The sequence below is a fragment of the Rhinolophus hipposideros genome (assembly GCF_964194185.1).
Source record: "Rhinolophus hipposideros genome assembly, chromosome: 12".
NCBI lineage: Eukaryota > Metazoa > Chordata > Mammalia > Chiroptera > Rhinolophidae > Rhinolophus > Rhinolophus hipposideros.
In genome coordinates, this window is record NC_138058.1 from 48603716 (window position 1) to 48618823 (window position 15108).

At 43.0% G+C, this 15108-nt stretch overlaps 1 protein-coding gene across 1 annotated transcript; it reads left to right on the plus strand.

The window, feature by feature from the left end:
* The first annotated feature begins 3352 nt into the window (after positions 1-3352).
* On the plus strand, positions 3353-13518 carry COX7A2L (cytochrome c oxidase subunit 7A2 like). The gene is made up of 3 exons (XM_081068818.1): positions 3353-3743; positions 11034-11165; positions 12636-13518. The coding sequence occupies exons 1-3, from the start codon at positions 3672-3674 to the stop codon at positions 12774-12776; spliced, it is 345 nt and encodes a 114-aa protein (XP_080924944.1). The 5' UTR covers positions 3353-3671; the 3' UTR covers positions 12777-13518.
* The last annotated feature ends 1590 nt before the right edge of the window (positions 13519-15108 follow it).

The window sequence follows — 15108 nt, forward strand, 5'->3', positions numbered from 1 at the left end:
CCCGTACTGCAATAAAGCTGTCCCAGAAACTGCAGTCCCAGCTGCCATTTCCCCTCTTTGGGTGAGAAATGCGCCATTCAGACTCTCAACTCCATCGCTATGAAGATACCATGCTTTAACAAAGGTTTAATTGTTTTTCAATAATATTGATATAATCTAGATTGCAGGTTTCAAAGACAAACTTAAAATTACCACACCAGATAGGGCTTCATTTGAGATAAAGACTAAGAAATGACAGCTGAGATTTCTAATGTTGCCACATGAAAATTACTGAATAATTGCATGACAGCTGTCATTGTTCTGAGAATCATAAAGCGCGTGTAGCTCTCCATTCTGCTTTCTAATATTTTATTGGGGGTGCTTTTCTTGGGGATATCATTAGCAGTTTTAAATGTTGGAAAAAATGTTTTCCCTTTACCTTCCTTTTTGCCAAAGAGAGGGTAGACATAATCCAGAATAAAAAAGGTAACACTGCATTATAACCTGACATTATTATAGTCTGTTTTCTATCAGGGAAATCAGAATGAAAAAAATCCACGGGCACAAACATGTTTCCTCAGGTTAAAAAGGTTCTTCAGTTTTCAGATTTGGTAGCAAAGAAACAGTAAAGAGGGGGGAAGCACGGCTCCTGGAGACCTGTATCCTGGAGATGCCTGCTGCAAATGCCTGCTGTAAATCAGCTCAGGACAAATGCTCATCACTCATATTTCTGCTCCCAACTAGTGACACCAAACCCAGGTGATACATGAGCCCTTCTGAAGACAGGAAAGGATTGGAGGAATCAGAAAGAGGAGCCCACAGTGACCTCACCTACTTATAGGGCCTACACTTTTTAACTCTGCCAGACCCACCAAACATCAATTTTTTTAAGTCAATTCTGAGAAAATTGGAGAATTAGAAAAAATTAAGAACTATTTCACAAAGAGGCAGTTCCTATCTACATTCTGTACAACCCAATTTAAAATTTATATTGGCCTTCCGTCCATTCCTGAGTGCTTTCCCAAAGAGGCCTGCCAGAGGCCATTAGCACCCAGCCTCACAAACAGAGAAGTAGCAGCACTGGCATTCACCGAGCCAGACTGGCATTTGCATTTACTCAGATCACACGGCGACTGACAAGCTTCTCTGCACTGTGAATTGTGATCACTTTCCCTCAGATGAGGATCTAGGGAACAACTTGAAGGGATTATGATATAAAGGGAGATCATACTTTGATGTTAGGTGGGATATGCAAATAAGAATGAGAATAGGATGCTTTAGTGCTGTCAGAGTGTGCTGTGTTTTATTTGGGAAATGAGACAAAATCTTCTGATGAGCCACTCCATGTGACATCCCAACCCACACTCTGCTACTGACATTTTATCTCCCACTGAACAGCCCGACTGTTGTAACATTTTCAGGATTCTTAATTTATGTCTTACAGGATCTAAAATCAGATGGCAGGAACTTTAAGAAAATAACCAGTGTTGACAGGCACCTTTATACTTCTAGAAGCTGGTACACCTTAGTGCTAAAAGTTAGGTAACGTCTCTACTTTCTTCTTACAAAATAATGTCTAGAAGACAGTGGGATTGAGCTCTGGAGCTGTCCTACGTCATTTAATTTCTCTTTGCAATTTAAACTGTGTGAAAGATCTTTCCTTCCATCCAATAATTGCTAGCAAGCTCATTCCCCTTTCTTGGTATGAGTTATTCTGTCATTTAATTAGTTTAATGTAAATAATTTAAATTAGAGTAACCAAGAAAAGTTAACTACGGTACTTACATATAGCCAAGAACTATGAAAAAGTAAAATGACTCAAAGATCAGCAATGTAACATTTGTGCAAAGCTTTGTAACCTACTGAACTGTTGATTCTCAGAACACCAGTGAGGGATGATATTATTATGATAATTCTGACTTTACAGCAGAGACAAGTGAGGCTCAGAAAATGGAAATGACTAGTTGTGGATCACTCAGCCTTGAAGAAATGGCAATCAAACCCAAATCTCATGTTCTTTCCATTATATCACAATGCTGCTTTGTAAAAGCAATGACTTAGGATTGGCTGATATGAAGAAGCTGAAGTCTTTGCTCTTCAAAGCACTGGTAGTGCTGAACATGTGGAGCTCTTGGGCTTACACCTGCCAAAGCCGCAATGCTGATGTACACCCAGCTCTGGTGGACTCAGCCTCCATCCTCCCCTGCTTGGAATGGATTTATATCTAGTTATCTATAATGTACTGCTTAAGAGTACAGACTCTCCAGGTAGATGACTAGCTCTGTCACCAACTAATAGCTGATCTGGGCAAGATACTTAAGTTTTATGGGCCTCATTTTCCTGGACTGTGAGATGGAGATGATACTAGCACCTACCTTATAGGACTGCTGTGAAGATTACATGAGTTTATTTGTGGAAAATGTTATATATGGATTCGTATCTCCCATCCGTTTGTCACATGCTTTCATAAATGCACGTATAAATGAATGTATAATATGCTTGTGAAAACCTCCGGTTAGATGATAAAGCTAAGAAAAGCCTTGTTCCACCCCTGAAGGTAGGAAGCTTAGTATCCTCCTTTTATACAGTATCTTGCACATAGTGAAGGCTCAAAAAACATCTTTAAATTGAACTGAACTGAACACTACCGGAACTAAAAGTAGTAGTCCTGAATCTTTCAGGTTCAAGGTTCAGATTTTTCAAGTGTTTCTAGTTTACTGTCCTCACTTCCCCACTTCATTAATCTCAAAGGGAAGAGGCGGCCAGGAAAAGGATGAGTACTCAATATGCACATAACTCAGCTAAGAGTAAAAACCAGTTCTGAGAAGCTGCAACATTTATGTCCTGGTGCCTGAAGTTTAGGTCACTACATATTTCTTGTACACAAAGCCCAGGAGGGTATATTTATATCATTGGGGCGAAACCCCTAACAGCCTTGGTACCACACAGCTCTCAGCAGGGGCTTCCAAACTTTCTTATTTGCTGCCAACTCCCAGGTTGCCGGAGGAGCTCGGCCGATGAGTCCATACTCCTAGGCCGACTGAGTAAGAGTGAGGCGGTAGGTAGGGAAGGAAAGAAATGAGGCTACGTGCAAGTTGTTTCCTAAAAGGTGGCGAAGCCTTCAGCCCAATGTACCAGGTGGCGTCCCCGGAGCGCTGGCTCTCCCCACCAAAGTCGTCACCCCACCTCTCCACCCCAGCCCCGCCCCTCCGCCCCAGCCCCGCCCCTCCGCCCCAGCCCCGCCCCTCCGCCCCAGCCCCGCCCCTCCAGCCCCAGCCCCGCCCCTCCAGCCCCAGCCCCGCCCTCGGCCCGCTCAGAGTCCGCCCTCCTCGTCCTCGGCTTGTCACTCTGTCCCTGATCCACGGGCGCTTGCGCATTTCTTAGGGCGTCTTGGCGCTGCCCGCATCCAAATGTGGGCAAAGGGGGAAAACCTCGAGTTTTCTACAGACCCCGCTGCAGTAGCGTTTCGCGCTCTCTTAGAGCTGATTTTGCCTTTCTTGGCCCTGCGAAACCGGCTTGTCTTTCACTTGTGGGGCTGAAGAGGTCACGTTTTCAATTAGGCGGTCGTCGGGCAGCTCGTCTCCTGGCGCAGGGTCCTTGGGCTGAGCCTTGGGGCGACGGCCGGGAAGGCAGGGTCTTTCTTTGGGGCGGTCGCGCGGGCCACAGCTGCGGGAAGCCGGACACGGGGCGACATGTACTATAAATTTAGCGGCTTCACGCAGAAATTGGCAGGAGCATGGGCTTCCGACGCCTATAGCCCGCAGGTACGGGTAGCGCTGCGCCGGCCCGGGCAGAGGGGGCGGCCCGACCCTCTGTGCCCGGCAGTTGCGGCGCCGGAGCCGGCGGGACTTGTGCCCCGCGGTTTGGGTTAGTTGGCCCCGCACCTCGCGGCGCGTCTCTGCACCCGCTTGCGGCGGCCAAGGAGGCTCCCGGTTCGGTGGCTGCTCCCCCGGCGGGGCTGGCCCGGCGCGACGTTGACCCTGGCACTCAGCAGGCTCAAGGTGACCCTGGGCCGCTCGCTGGTGGCTCGTGGGGTCGGCGGGGCCCGGAATGTGACCCAACCGAAACTGGAGTTAGGTCCTGTCATTTTGTGAGGACGTCCGGCTTTCTGGTTCGTCGGGGCCCCGCTGTCACCCCCTGCCGCAGCCCTAACGGCAGCCGCTCCCAAGCTCGAGATTGTCGAGCGGGGATGCGAAGCCCGCGGGCCAGGAGGGGCTGGGCGGTTGGAACCGGGGCGCTTGGCTCGTCTGTGTGCGTCTGGGCGGTCACATGCGACGAGCTTACGCTTTCCCCACCGTCAGATGGTGGTCGGATGCCTGTTGTTGGAGGGGCCTGAAAGATATTCCGGCTTTACTCAGGTTTTGCCAGTTGGAGTTTTAGTGTCCAGCTCGTGTTGTAGAAATCAGGGGCTGTGGAGTCCCATGCTGTTAATTTGGGCTCACATCCTGGCGTTGCGGCTTTGTTTTATGACCTTGACCAAGTTACCTAATTCATTGTGAGTTCAGTGTCATCCCGGGCAGCGGTAGTACGGATTGAATGAGGTGTATGTCAGGCGAGTAGGTGGTAGCTGTTTTCCGGAAGCTGAGTGGAGGTACTCATCACACTCCCGTCTCGTCCGCACGGAGTGATGTGGGGAAGGGTGATGAGATACGCAGGTGGGAAACTGAACTGGGATAGTAAGGGGCTCAGGTAGAGTGCTCCACTGTTACTTCCTGTTTCTGCGGGGCACTGCAACTTGCCCAAGGGGGAGGGTGGCTAAGAATGGTTTCAGTCTAAGACTAGATGTGCTTTTAATTAGGATAGAGAGGGCAAGAAGAAGGGCAAGGTTTTCTTTTTGCGGGGTGGGGGGGGTTGGGGGGGGTTGGTGAGGAAGGGGCTAGGTTTATAAATGTTGACCTTGTGATACTGCCATGCAGTGTGGCCTGCGGGGTCTCTGCTCCCGCTCCCCACATAAGAACGCAGGACATGGCGAGGCCAAAAAGGAACACCCACGGAGCCAGATAGGGGAGCCACACCACTATAGTCTCGCTGGCGGCTGGGCTGGAGACACAGGAAGCAGGAGCCATACTATCTGCAACCTGCCGTCCACTTCTCTCTGCCAACCAACCTCACTCGCTAGCTGCAATCCCCTCTTGCAGGCTCAGCCACCGTCTTCTTGCTAGCCCCCACTTGCTGCTAGCGTAGCCACAGCAGTGATATTACTGGCCAATGGCTCACTGGTTACAGCTGACGGCCAACTAGCCACAGCTGACGGCCATCTACTACCTGAGCCAGGACCCCTCCACGTGAGGCTGAGAGCCTGGAAACTGCTCTCTGGGGCTCTGCCCCACAGATACGTCTGATAGCAGCTGGCTTTATGAATGTGGAGTAAATAGATTAGGGTATCTTCAGCCCATAGATGGTAGAATCTGTGATGGGAAGTATGCAGAAGTAGACACCCAGAAGTATACAGGGAAGAAAGGTGGGAATATGATTAGACTACAGAAACATAAAAGGAGGGTGGAGGAGGAAAATTTATCAAAAGCACAAGCCAGGATTAGAAGGGAGACAAATGTGGTGTCACTGAAACCAAATTGGTAACGAGGTCTAAAGAAGGAATTGTCAATAGTGAAAGTTTGTTCAAGTTACGTGTATTAGTAGTTAGTTCCTTTTATTGCTGTGTAGGATTTATTGTATGGATATATCACAATTGGTCTATTCTGTTAGTGGTTGTAGATGTTCTTTTAGTAGAGTTTTAGTACAACGTAGGTTGTTACTTAGGAATAAGTGAAGTATTAGACTAAAACTAACATTGACATTAAATTGGCACTCAGGGTAGAGGTTACCCTGAATTGCATTTGGTACAGATAGGACTTTCAGATTTCTATCACTTCTTGAATTGTTTCTCTTGAGAATTTGAACTTCTTAGTTCTTAGTTTAAAAATTTCTTAAAGTTACGTTCAAAGAATTTATATGAATTGAATATTTCAGAGTGACAAGCATCCCCCAAACCAGATGTTCTGACTTTGGTGATTAGGAGTCAAGTTTTTCCTTTCTTGGCAATATTAGCACACTGGAAAACGTTGACGTTTGTAACTTTCACTATTATGTAAAGTTGAATAACCTAACATGCACAGAATAACCTAATATGGAAAAGCTAGTTCTATAACAATAGTATAGTTAGAGATATATAAATCAACTTGTTGGCAAGTAATTGTGGGGAGGGTGTTTTCTAATGGTTGATTGAAAAGCATTTTCCTTACCTTCATGTGTCACATCAAATAAACTGAGGCCAAGAAACACGTGAAAAGATGATCAACATCATTAGTCATTAGAGAAATGCATTTCAGAACCACAATGAGATGCTAGTTTACACCTGCTCAAATTAAGACAACAGACGAGGTGTTGGTGAGAAATGGGGAGAAACTGGAACCCTAGTACACTGCTGGTAGAATGTAAAATGGTGCAGCTACTTTGGAAAACAGTTTGGCAGTTTGTTAAAAAGTGAAACTTAATTTCACCGTATGATGCAGTAATTCCTCTCCCACTTAAGCTGGCAGAATGTTATTCTAGGTAAAGGGAACTGTGAGTGATGGAGGGAGATGAGCAGGGGAATCACTGTATGTTTGGCCAGGGTGGGTGGAGGTGGATCATGAAGGCCCTAGAATGGGAAGACTTAATTTTGTGAGAAATGAGTAGGAATTTCAAAGCAACTTTATACAGAAAGTTGTGGTCGAGTCTTGTCCAGAGGGTGAAATAAGGATATGCTTCTTACCTTTAGTTGCACGAAAGGTTTATGATGGAGGAGCAAGTGTCATAACCAGCGCGACGCTTTGAAAAGATACCTGACTGGGAGAGACCAGTGTCAGGATGCCTGTTACACCATGAAATAGTCCAGGGTCTTCCGAGTAGGAATGCAGACAGTCAGGTCTGAAAGAGAAGGACTTAGTGAGATGAGGGAGATTTTAGGGATGAGGAAGGAGGAATCCAAGGTGACTAGGTAATGGGAGGATGGTGGTGCTTCCCACAGAAACTGGGAGCTCCTGAGAAGGCTTGTGAGAAACGGGGTGGATTTTGGATATCAGAGAGTGAGGGGTCAGGAAACATGGAGGTGGTGATACCTAGCTGGCAGTTAGAAATGAAGGACTTGAGCCACTGTGGAGGGAAACTTGTTTCCAGTGCTAAATCAGAGTGAAAGAATTCACAGGTTTCTGTCATTTAAAAACATTTTGAATAAATTACTTCTCCACCTTCATTCCTCCCCCCAAAACCTAAAAGGTAGGAGAAAAGGAAAACTTTGGACCAGTCAACTTTGATCGGAAAACGAATCGTGTTTACTTTTCTCTTAAATTTGGAGCAACTGAAGTAGATTAGGAAGAACTCAACTACTAAACAGGGTTACGGTTGAAAGGATGTTAAGCAATTGTAGAGGTAGTGATTGTGGAACAGCCGAGAGGTTCAGTGGTAATAAGCAAATCCTGTGATTTCTGTTTGGTCTACAGTCCACTTATTTTAAGAAGAGCTTTCAGTTTTCTCTTTGCTGTGGGTGGTGTGAGCGGCTCAGCCATCAAGTGCTGATTTACTTGACTTTGGTTCTGAAATATTTAGTCTACATTGTGATGAAACTATAGACTTCCTTAGCTTGTTTATACATTCAACAAATATTTATCGAATGCACTCTCTGTGCCAGTTGCTTTTCTAAGCCTTGGGAAATAAGAACAGTGAACAAAACATGCTAAAATCCTGCCCTCCTGGGGCTTCCATTGCAGTAGTGGGGGGGGGCATAGTAAACAAAGTAGAGTATAGTATGTTGATGGTGATAAGTGCTGGGGAGAAAAATAAAGCAGGAAAGGGGGTTAGGTTGTTAGCAGGTTAAGGGGGAGGACATGCAGTTTTAGAAAGAGTGCTTAAGGGAAGGTCTTTTAATTTATTAGTTTCAGGTGTACAAGACAAGGTACTACTTAGACGTTCGTCATTTATATCTCTTACACTGTGGAACCCCCTCCCCCATCCACTATCCCTCCGACCTCGCACCGAGCCATCACATTATATGTATAAAATTATAGTTGGCATTCATTAATGTTTAGCTTCTGGTGTACAATGCCATGATCAGGCATCCACAGTATCCCTGAGGTGGTCTCCCAAATAGGACGCATGTCCATCGGATACCCAACAAAATCTTTACAACATTATTGATTACGTTACCCAAATTAATTTTCAAAAACCCTGAGGCCATCTTGTGGTTACCAGCTGCTTCCTAATCCTTAAGGGAAGGTCTTCCTGAGAAGGTGACATATGCGCAGATTTGAAGGAGGTGAGGCTGTAAGCCATGTTACCTGGAGAGCTTTTTAGGCAGAGGGAACATGACTGGTGCCTGGGAGGTTTAAGGGGCTAGTCCAGTGGCCTGGGGCAGAGAAACGGGCTGATGTAACGTGGTGGTGGTAGGGGGGTTTGAGGGGTACACCTCATGGGGCCCTGTCATGCAGGGTGTCATGCGGGGTCTCAGCTCCTGCTCCCTACATAATGCAGGACATGGTGAGGCCAAAAAGGAACACCCATGGAGCCATAGATAGGGGAGTCATACCACTATATTCTCGCTGGCGGCTGGGTTGGAGACACAGGAAGCAGGAGCCACATGATCCGCAACCTGCCGTCCACTTCTCTCTGCCAGCCAACCTCACTTGGTAGCTGCAATCCGCCCTGCTAACTGCAATCCGAGCTTGCTAGCTCAGCCTCTATCTTCTTCCTAGCCCCCATTTGCTGCTGGTGTAGTCACAGCAGTTATTAGTGGCCAATGGCTCACTGATTACAGCTGACGGCCAACTAGCCACAGCTGATGGTCATCCAATCACATTTGATGGCCTTTTACTACCTGAGCCAGCACCTTTGCACGTGAGGCCGAGAGCCTGGAAACTGCACTCCTTGCTCTGTCCCCATAGGCTCTGAAATCCATTGTAGGAACTTTTGATTTTGCTCAGTGAGGTAGGAGGCCTTTGGGAAGATTTGAGCTGAGTAACAACATTCTCTGTTTTAACACAGTCACTGGTGCTGCATTCAGAGTAGACATTAGGGCAGCAAGGGTGGGAGCAGGGTGACAAGTTAGGAGGGTGTTGTAGAAATCTAGGGGTTTGGACCAGAATGTGGATTGGTGGAGATGGGTGAGAAGTGGTCAGATTCTGAATGTACTTGGACCGTACAGCCAAAAGAATTTGCAAATGTGTGAGCGAGAGGTATAAAGAAGAATTCCAAGGTTTTTGGCCTGAGTACCTGGAAGATGGCTTTGTCATTTATTGAGACGGGGAGAGGCATATTTGAGGCTCGTAATTCTCATAGGTTGCTCTAGGTCCCTTCCTGTGGATACAGCTTCCTGGTCAAGTCTGCTGAGAACCCGACTGCTAGTCCTGTCCACCTGCCTCACACAGTGGGAACAGGGATGGCTCTTAATTGTTAGGAGGCTTAGTGATGGGGAGGGATGGATGGGTGAAGTACCCTCCCATCACGTTCATTCTTTTACCTGTGGGGCCAAGACAGCTGAGTTATTGATAGTATAGTGTGAAAAACAGTGTGCGTTTGAATCCCATCTTCCTTATGGAATCTCCGAGCTTGCTTTCAATCGCTTGTTACATGGGCTGATGTTAATAATACCTCATTTACAGAAGTGATGTGGAGATGAATTTAGTTATGAAGATTTTGTAAGAATCTGAAAAAAATACTTCTAAATGAAAAAAAGCAGAATGTAGGATTTTACATTATGACTAAAAGTATTAAAATATGCCTGTGAAGAAAGATTGGAGGAGAATATACAATTTATAATAGTTGATAGGATGAGATAATGGGATGATAAGTAACTTTAAAATTCTATATTCTAAACTTTTACAATATTATAAATAGAAATAAGAAATTATTTAAAACTGTTGAGATGGTTTTTCAGGTGATACTGGTCAAAAACTGCTGTAGTTTTAAATCACTCGATGGGTGAACAAACACAAAAGCGTTAGGTATAATCCCATCTAAAAATGCTTCCACGTTAGTCCTGTCAAAACATGGATTTAATTTCAAACTGTTTTTGGAGATGCTTGGTAGGAAGGGTTTTTAAGTCATTGCATTCAAGGGGAAATGATCATTAGGAGAAAATACAAATTGCTCACAGAATTTTAGACAAGGGAGTGTCTAAAATTCTCCAGTTCAAAGAGAGATCCTCCTTCAGGTTTCTTTTTTTTTTTTTTAAGCCAGTGTGTTTGTCCTTCCTTATCCATGTGGCTGGGGGACCTGTGAGTCGTAAACCTGTCTTAACCCCCACTTCTCATACAGTGTGTATTTATTGAATACCCGCATGAGCCAGACACTCCTCTATGCACATACAGGCATGCATTCCTTCCGTGGTAGGTATTAGTACTATTGTACACATATCACAGATGGGAACACTGAGGTTTCCTTTTTTATTTTTGTAAACTTTACTTTTTTAACTTACAGGTTTATTAATGCTGGAAAGTTCAGTTACTCTAAGTTTTTTGTTTTGTTTTTGTTTTCTGGTTCTGATAGGCACGTTTCTTAACCATTACAGGCTCTTCTGAATTGAGATATTTCTTTATTGTGCATCTGGGAAGTTTCTGAAGTCCTCTCGGGTTAGAGATTCCATGTAGCGTATCAGCCCACCAAGAGGAGAAAAGAGACAGCCAGGTCTCTTTTGAAATCTACCCAAAAGTTCATACAGTTTATAAATGTCTGGTTAGATAAGAAGATAGACACAGTAGGTATTTCTAGAAGCTCAGATTGGGCCTGTATTGCTTGCTCCTCTCTCCCTTTTGCTCCCTGTCCCCCTCCTCCTTCATCTGAATGGCAGGGAGTCTTGACAGTTTGCTCTGGGAAAGTGGACTAGGTTGTTTTGTTGAAAGCTTAAAGACTTTAAACCTTAAACTAATTAAAGGCCTTGAAATGCAGAATTGGAGAGATTTTCCTTCCCTCTCATGTGGTTGAATGACTGCCTCCACTGTTCCAGACAGCTTGCTCCTTGAAAGGCTTGTTCTGATGCCCAGACATACTTTCAACTTGACATTTTCCTTTTTTTCCTGCAGGGATTAAAGCCTGTGGTTTCCACAGAAGCACCACCTATCATATTTGCCACACCAACTAAACTGACTTCCGATTATACTGCATATGATTTTGCTGAGAAAAACAAAGTTCCAGAGCTGCAGAAGTTTTTCCAGGTGAGAAAAGACACTAGAACAGAGAAGCCTGTGAAATAAATAGGTTTTTAAAAAAACCCTACGAAATTGAGTCTCTGTCTAGTTTACTACTCATCCTCTCTTTCCTTAAATAGAATTTTCTTGATTTTAGTTTGAGGCATAAACTAGGAGAACTTTATGTAGGTAGAAACTGATAAAAAGGGAGGGTGTTTAATATCCTCTAGTTTTTGAGGGTGTGCAGATTTTTAAATTGTACGTATAGCTGTTGATCATCCATTGTATGGAGGAACCAATAGCACGTATAATGTATAATAACATTGTGAATAATCCAGTATATATATAGAGGGTGCCAAATAAGTGAATACACATTTTAGGAAAGGAAAAACTATTAAAATTGTAATACTGAATTATACCGGTAACAAAAGATGAATACAAGTCACGTTTGACTTCTGCGATTATAAGAGGTGCTCAGAGTGGTTACCATCAGAGTCCAGATACTTCTGATTACAGCGAACTACTGCTTGAGTAACGCTGACCAAAATGTCCACCTAAATACATTTTTTGGGCACCCCTGGTATTTGGCTTTATGACACATCCACTGACTTTTGGCAGTGAGTTTTCTGTTTTTTGCTTGCTTGACTTTAAAATTCACTGAACTGTTGCTAGAAGTGGAGGAGGCTTTCTTGGGTTTGCTGATCAACACAGAGAAGCCAGAATTGAATTTTAAAATATTATTAACGTTAATCTACATACAGATAATTGAGAAGTCAGTGTCCCAACTATGTTTCAGAAGTGCCATGGGAGTGGGGTGCTTGTTACTGCTGTTGCTGGAAGGTAGCTTCTCCCTCCTCAAAATTATGTCCAGACTGGCTTGGGGACTTTTGGTCAATTAATCCCTTTTTTTCCAATAAGTAAGACTTGAGTGGGCATCTGGGGTCTTAAGTTGCAGAGGGGAGGGATTTTGGAGAATGTAAAATAATGTATTAAACATTTTATGGAGTCTCATTATTAAACAGGTTTACAGCTTATTTGAAAGAAGACAGTTGAATACAAAATAGATTTGAACCTATTAATTGACCTGGTGTGCTCAGACTTCATCCACTAATAATCAGGAAGTCAAAGTAAATATAGAACTAAATGTAGAACATTTTTTTGTGCCTACAGTTCTTTGTTTAGCTGCTGATTACTTTTACATTAAAAGCAATTTCACTAGTGCTACTTTCCTAGTTAAGCCACATGATAAATTCCTTAGATTTTGGAGTTTGTTGCATGCATAGTCCTGAGGCTGCATTTTGAAGATTGACTTTGGATTTACAAGCTTTAGTTACATTAAGAAAATATACCAGTATTTCAGTTAGCATTTTAATGGATCAGAGCTTTTCCCACTGCAGTGTTGATGGATTAGATACACAAGTAGAGACATTTGTTCTTTATTAGCCTACATTGTAAATCTTTTTATCAACCATGTCTTTGATAATTTTTGCTTTTAAGAAATCTGACGGTTTGCCCATCCACCTGAAACGAGGCCTGCCTGACCAGATGCTTTACCGGACGACCATGGCGCTCACGGTGGGCGGGACCATCTACTGCCTCATCGCCCTCTACATGGCGTCGCAGCCCAGGAACAAATGAGTTCGGCTGCGGAGGACTGGTGTGCTTTTTGGCATAAACCCTTTGAATTTTTATTTTTCGTTTCTGTAAAAAAAGTTTTTTACTTGAATGGCCTACTTAACATTTTGCAAGAAAAAAATAGAATGATACTAAGACAATATTTTGGTTGGCTTATGAAGTGCACATGGCCTGTCAGAATTCTTTCGACAGTTAAAACTATTGTCCAAAGAACGGCTGCTGCTGTTCGAGTTGGGGCTTTTGATTTCCCTGGAGGTTCTGGATGAAGGTCGCATACGGACTCATTAATGGCAGTCTGTGCAGGTACTTGGGGCCTGATGGTGGTGTTCTTGAGCAGGAGGTGCAGAAGCTTTTCTGGATTTGGATGTGACTGAAGAAGGAAGACAAAAGCCAAGGCCAGGTGCATGAAATGAGGGGTTTGAGTTAGTACTTACCTTGGGGATTTTTTCCATCTTGCAGTAAATTGTTAATAAAAATTATTTGCAACATGCCTGTGTTCATCGGGCAGTTCTTTTCAAAGGGTTATTTGCCTCATCTCAGATCTTCAGTGAAATTTTATGTATGATTGTTATGTATTTATTCCACCGTGGGAACAGAACACCTGTTTAGTGTTGCACTTTAGACTGATGTCTGTTTTATCAATGCAGCTGTGACACAAAGTCTCCTTTACCTTTTAAATATGTTATGGCTTTTAAATTATGCTTTATTTTGATTGTGGAATAAATACATGAATGGAAAATCTCAAGTTTGAAGTCCTTTTAAATGATATTTCAAAATAATTTCAGAACTCCAGAGACACCGTAAACCTGAGTCTAATTTCTTTCTTTTTCATTAGGTACCCGATAATCTTTACAAAACACTTCCTCAAAGTCAAGTGATAGGAGGCGAATGGTCTAATGATGATTGCCGTATGGTACCTTATAGGAAACCTGCTTGTGCCGTGTGAAATGTGTCTGTAACACACAGTGCATTTAGACATTCCTTTCCTGTCACTTGGTAGATTTGACATACCCTATATTAATGCTGAAAAAAGGTGGAATTTTATTACATATGAAGTGGTGGTCTGCAGCTTGCCATTGCAAAGAACAGTGACTTCTTAACTGAGGATAAAATACGGTGTTTGAAAACAGCATTCTCACAGGCTAGTTAGCCCTTATTTGTCTAAACAAGTCTAAACTTTATTCTTTTCTGGTATTTCCCCCACGTTTTCATTTTGAAAAATTTCACACTACGGAAACATTGTAAGAATAGTGCAGTAGACATCTGTACATCCTTCACTTAGATCACCAGTTATCAATATATTGCCACCTTTTTCTTTCTTACAAACATAGGCACACAGTGAATGTATGTACACACGCATTTGGGTTTTGCTGAATCATTTAAGATTAACCTTTGGAATTATGATGACTCAGCCATAAATACTTCAGCCAGTATCTTCTCAGAATAAGGATATAATACAGTTGTCACACCCAATTTAACTGATAACAATTCCAATATCTAATACATAGTCTGTATTTAATTTTCCCCAGGAATCCTGATAATGCATCCTTTGTAGTTGTGTCTTTTTAAAGTAATAGCTTTATTGGGGATGTGATTCACATACCATACAATTCACCTATTTAAAGTGTGCAATTCAGTGGATTCAGTGGGTTTTGCTATATTCAGAGTTGTGCAGCCATCACCACAAATCAATTTTAAAACATTTTCATTGCCCTAAGTGAACCCTATGCCCCATTAGCACTCCCGTTCCCTATCCTACCTGCTAGCCCTAGGCAACCACTAATCCATTGTCTGTACAGATTTGTTTTTTCTGGACATTTCATATAAATGTAATCATGTAATATGCAATCTTTTGTAACTGGCTTCTTTCAGTGTTATGATTTCGAGATTCATCTATGTTGTAGTATCAATCAGTAATTCATTCCTTTTTATGGCTGAATATCATGTTTCCCCAAAAATAAGACCTAGCCGGACAATCAACTCTAATGCATCTTTTGGAGCAAAAATTAATATAAGACCTAGTCTCATTTTACTATAATATAAGACCGGGTATAATATAATGTAATATAATAATAATATATAATATAATTAATATAATGCTGGGTCTTATATTAATTTTTGATCCAAAAGACGGATTAGAGCTGATTGTCCAACGAGGTCTTATTTTTGGGGAAACAGGGTAGTATGTCGTTACATGGATAGACCACATTTTGTTTATCCATTCATCAGTTGATGGACATTTGGGTTATTTCTACTTTTTGGCTATTGTGAATAATGCTTGTATGAACATTGGTATACAAGTTTTTGTGTGTATATATGTTTTTATTTTTCTTGG

What these genes read in the sequence shown, in the direction of transcription:
- COX7A2L (XM_081068818.1), top strand. Translation starts at nt 3,672, where the DNA reads ATGTACTATAAATTTAGCGGCTTCACGCAGAAATTGGCAGGAGCATGG. An exon ending in CCGACGCCTATAGCCCGCAG is followed by an intron (nt 3,744 to 11,033) that starts GTACGGGTAGCG and finishes TTTTTCCTGCAG; the next exon opens with GGATTAAAGCCTGTGGTTTC. An exon ending in AGCTGCAGAAGTTTTTCCAG is followed by an intron (nt 11,166 to 12,635) that starts GTGAGAAAAGAC and finishes TTTGCTTTTAAG; the next exon opens with AAATCTGACGGTTTGCCCAT.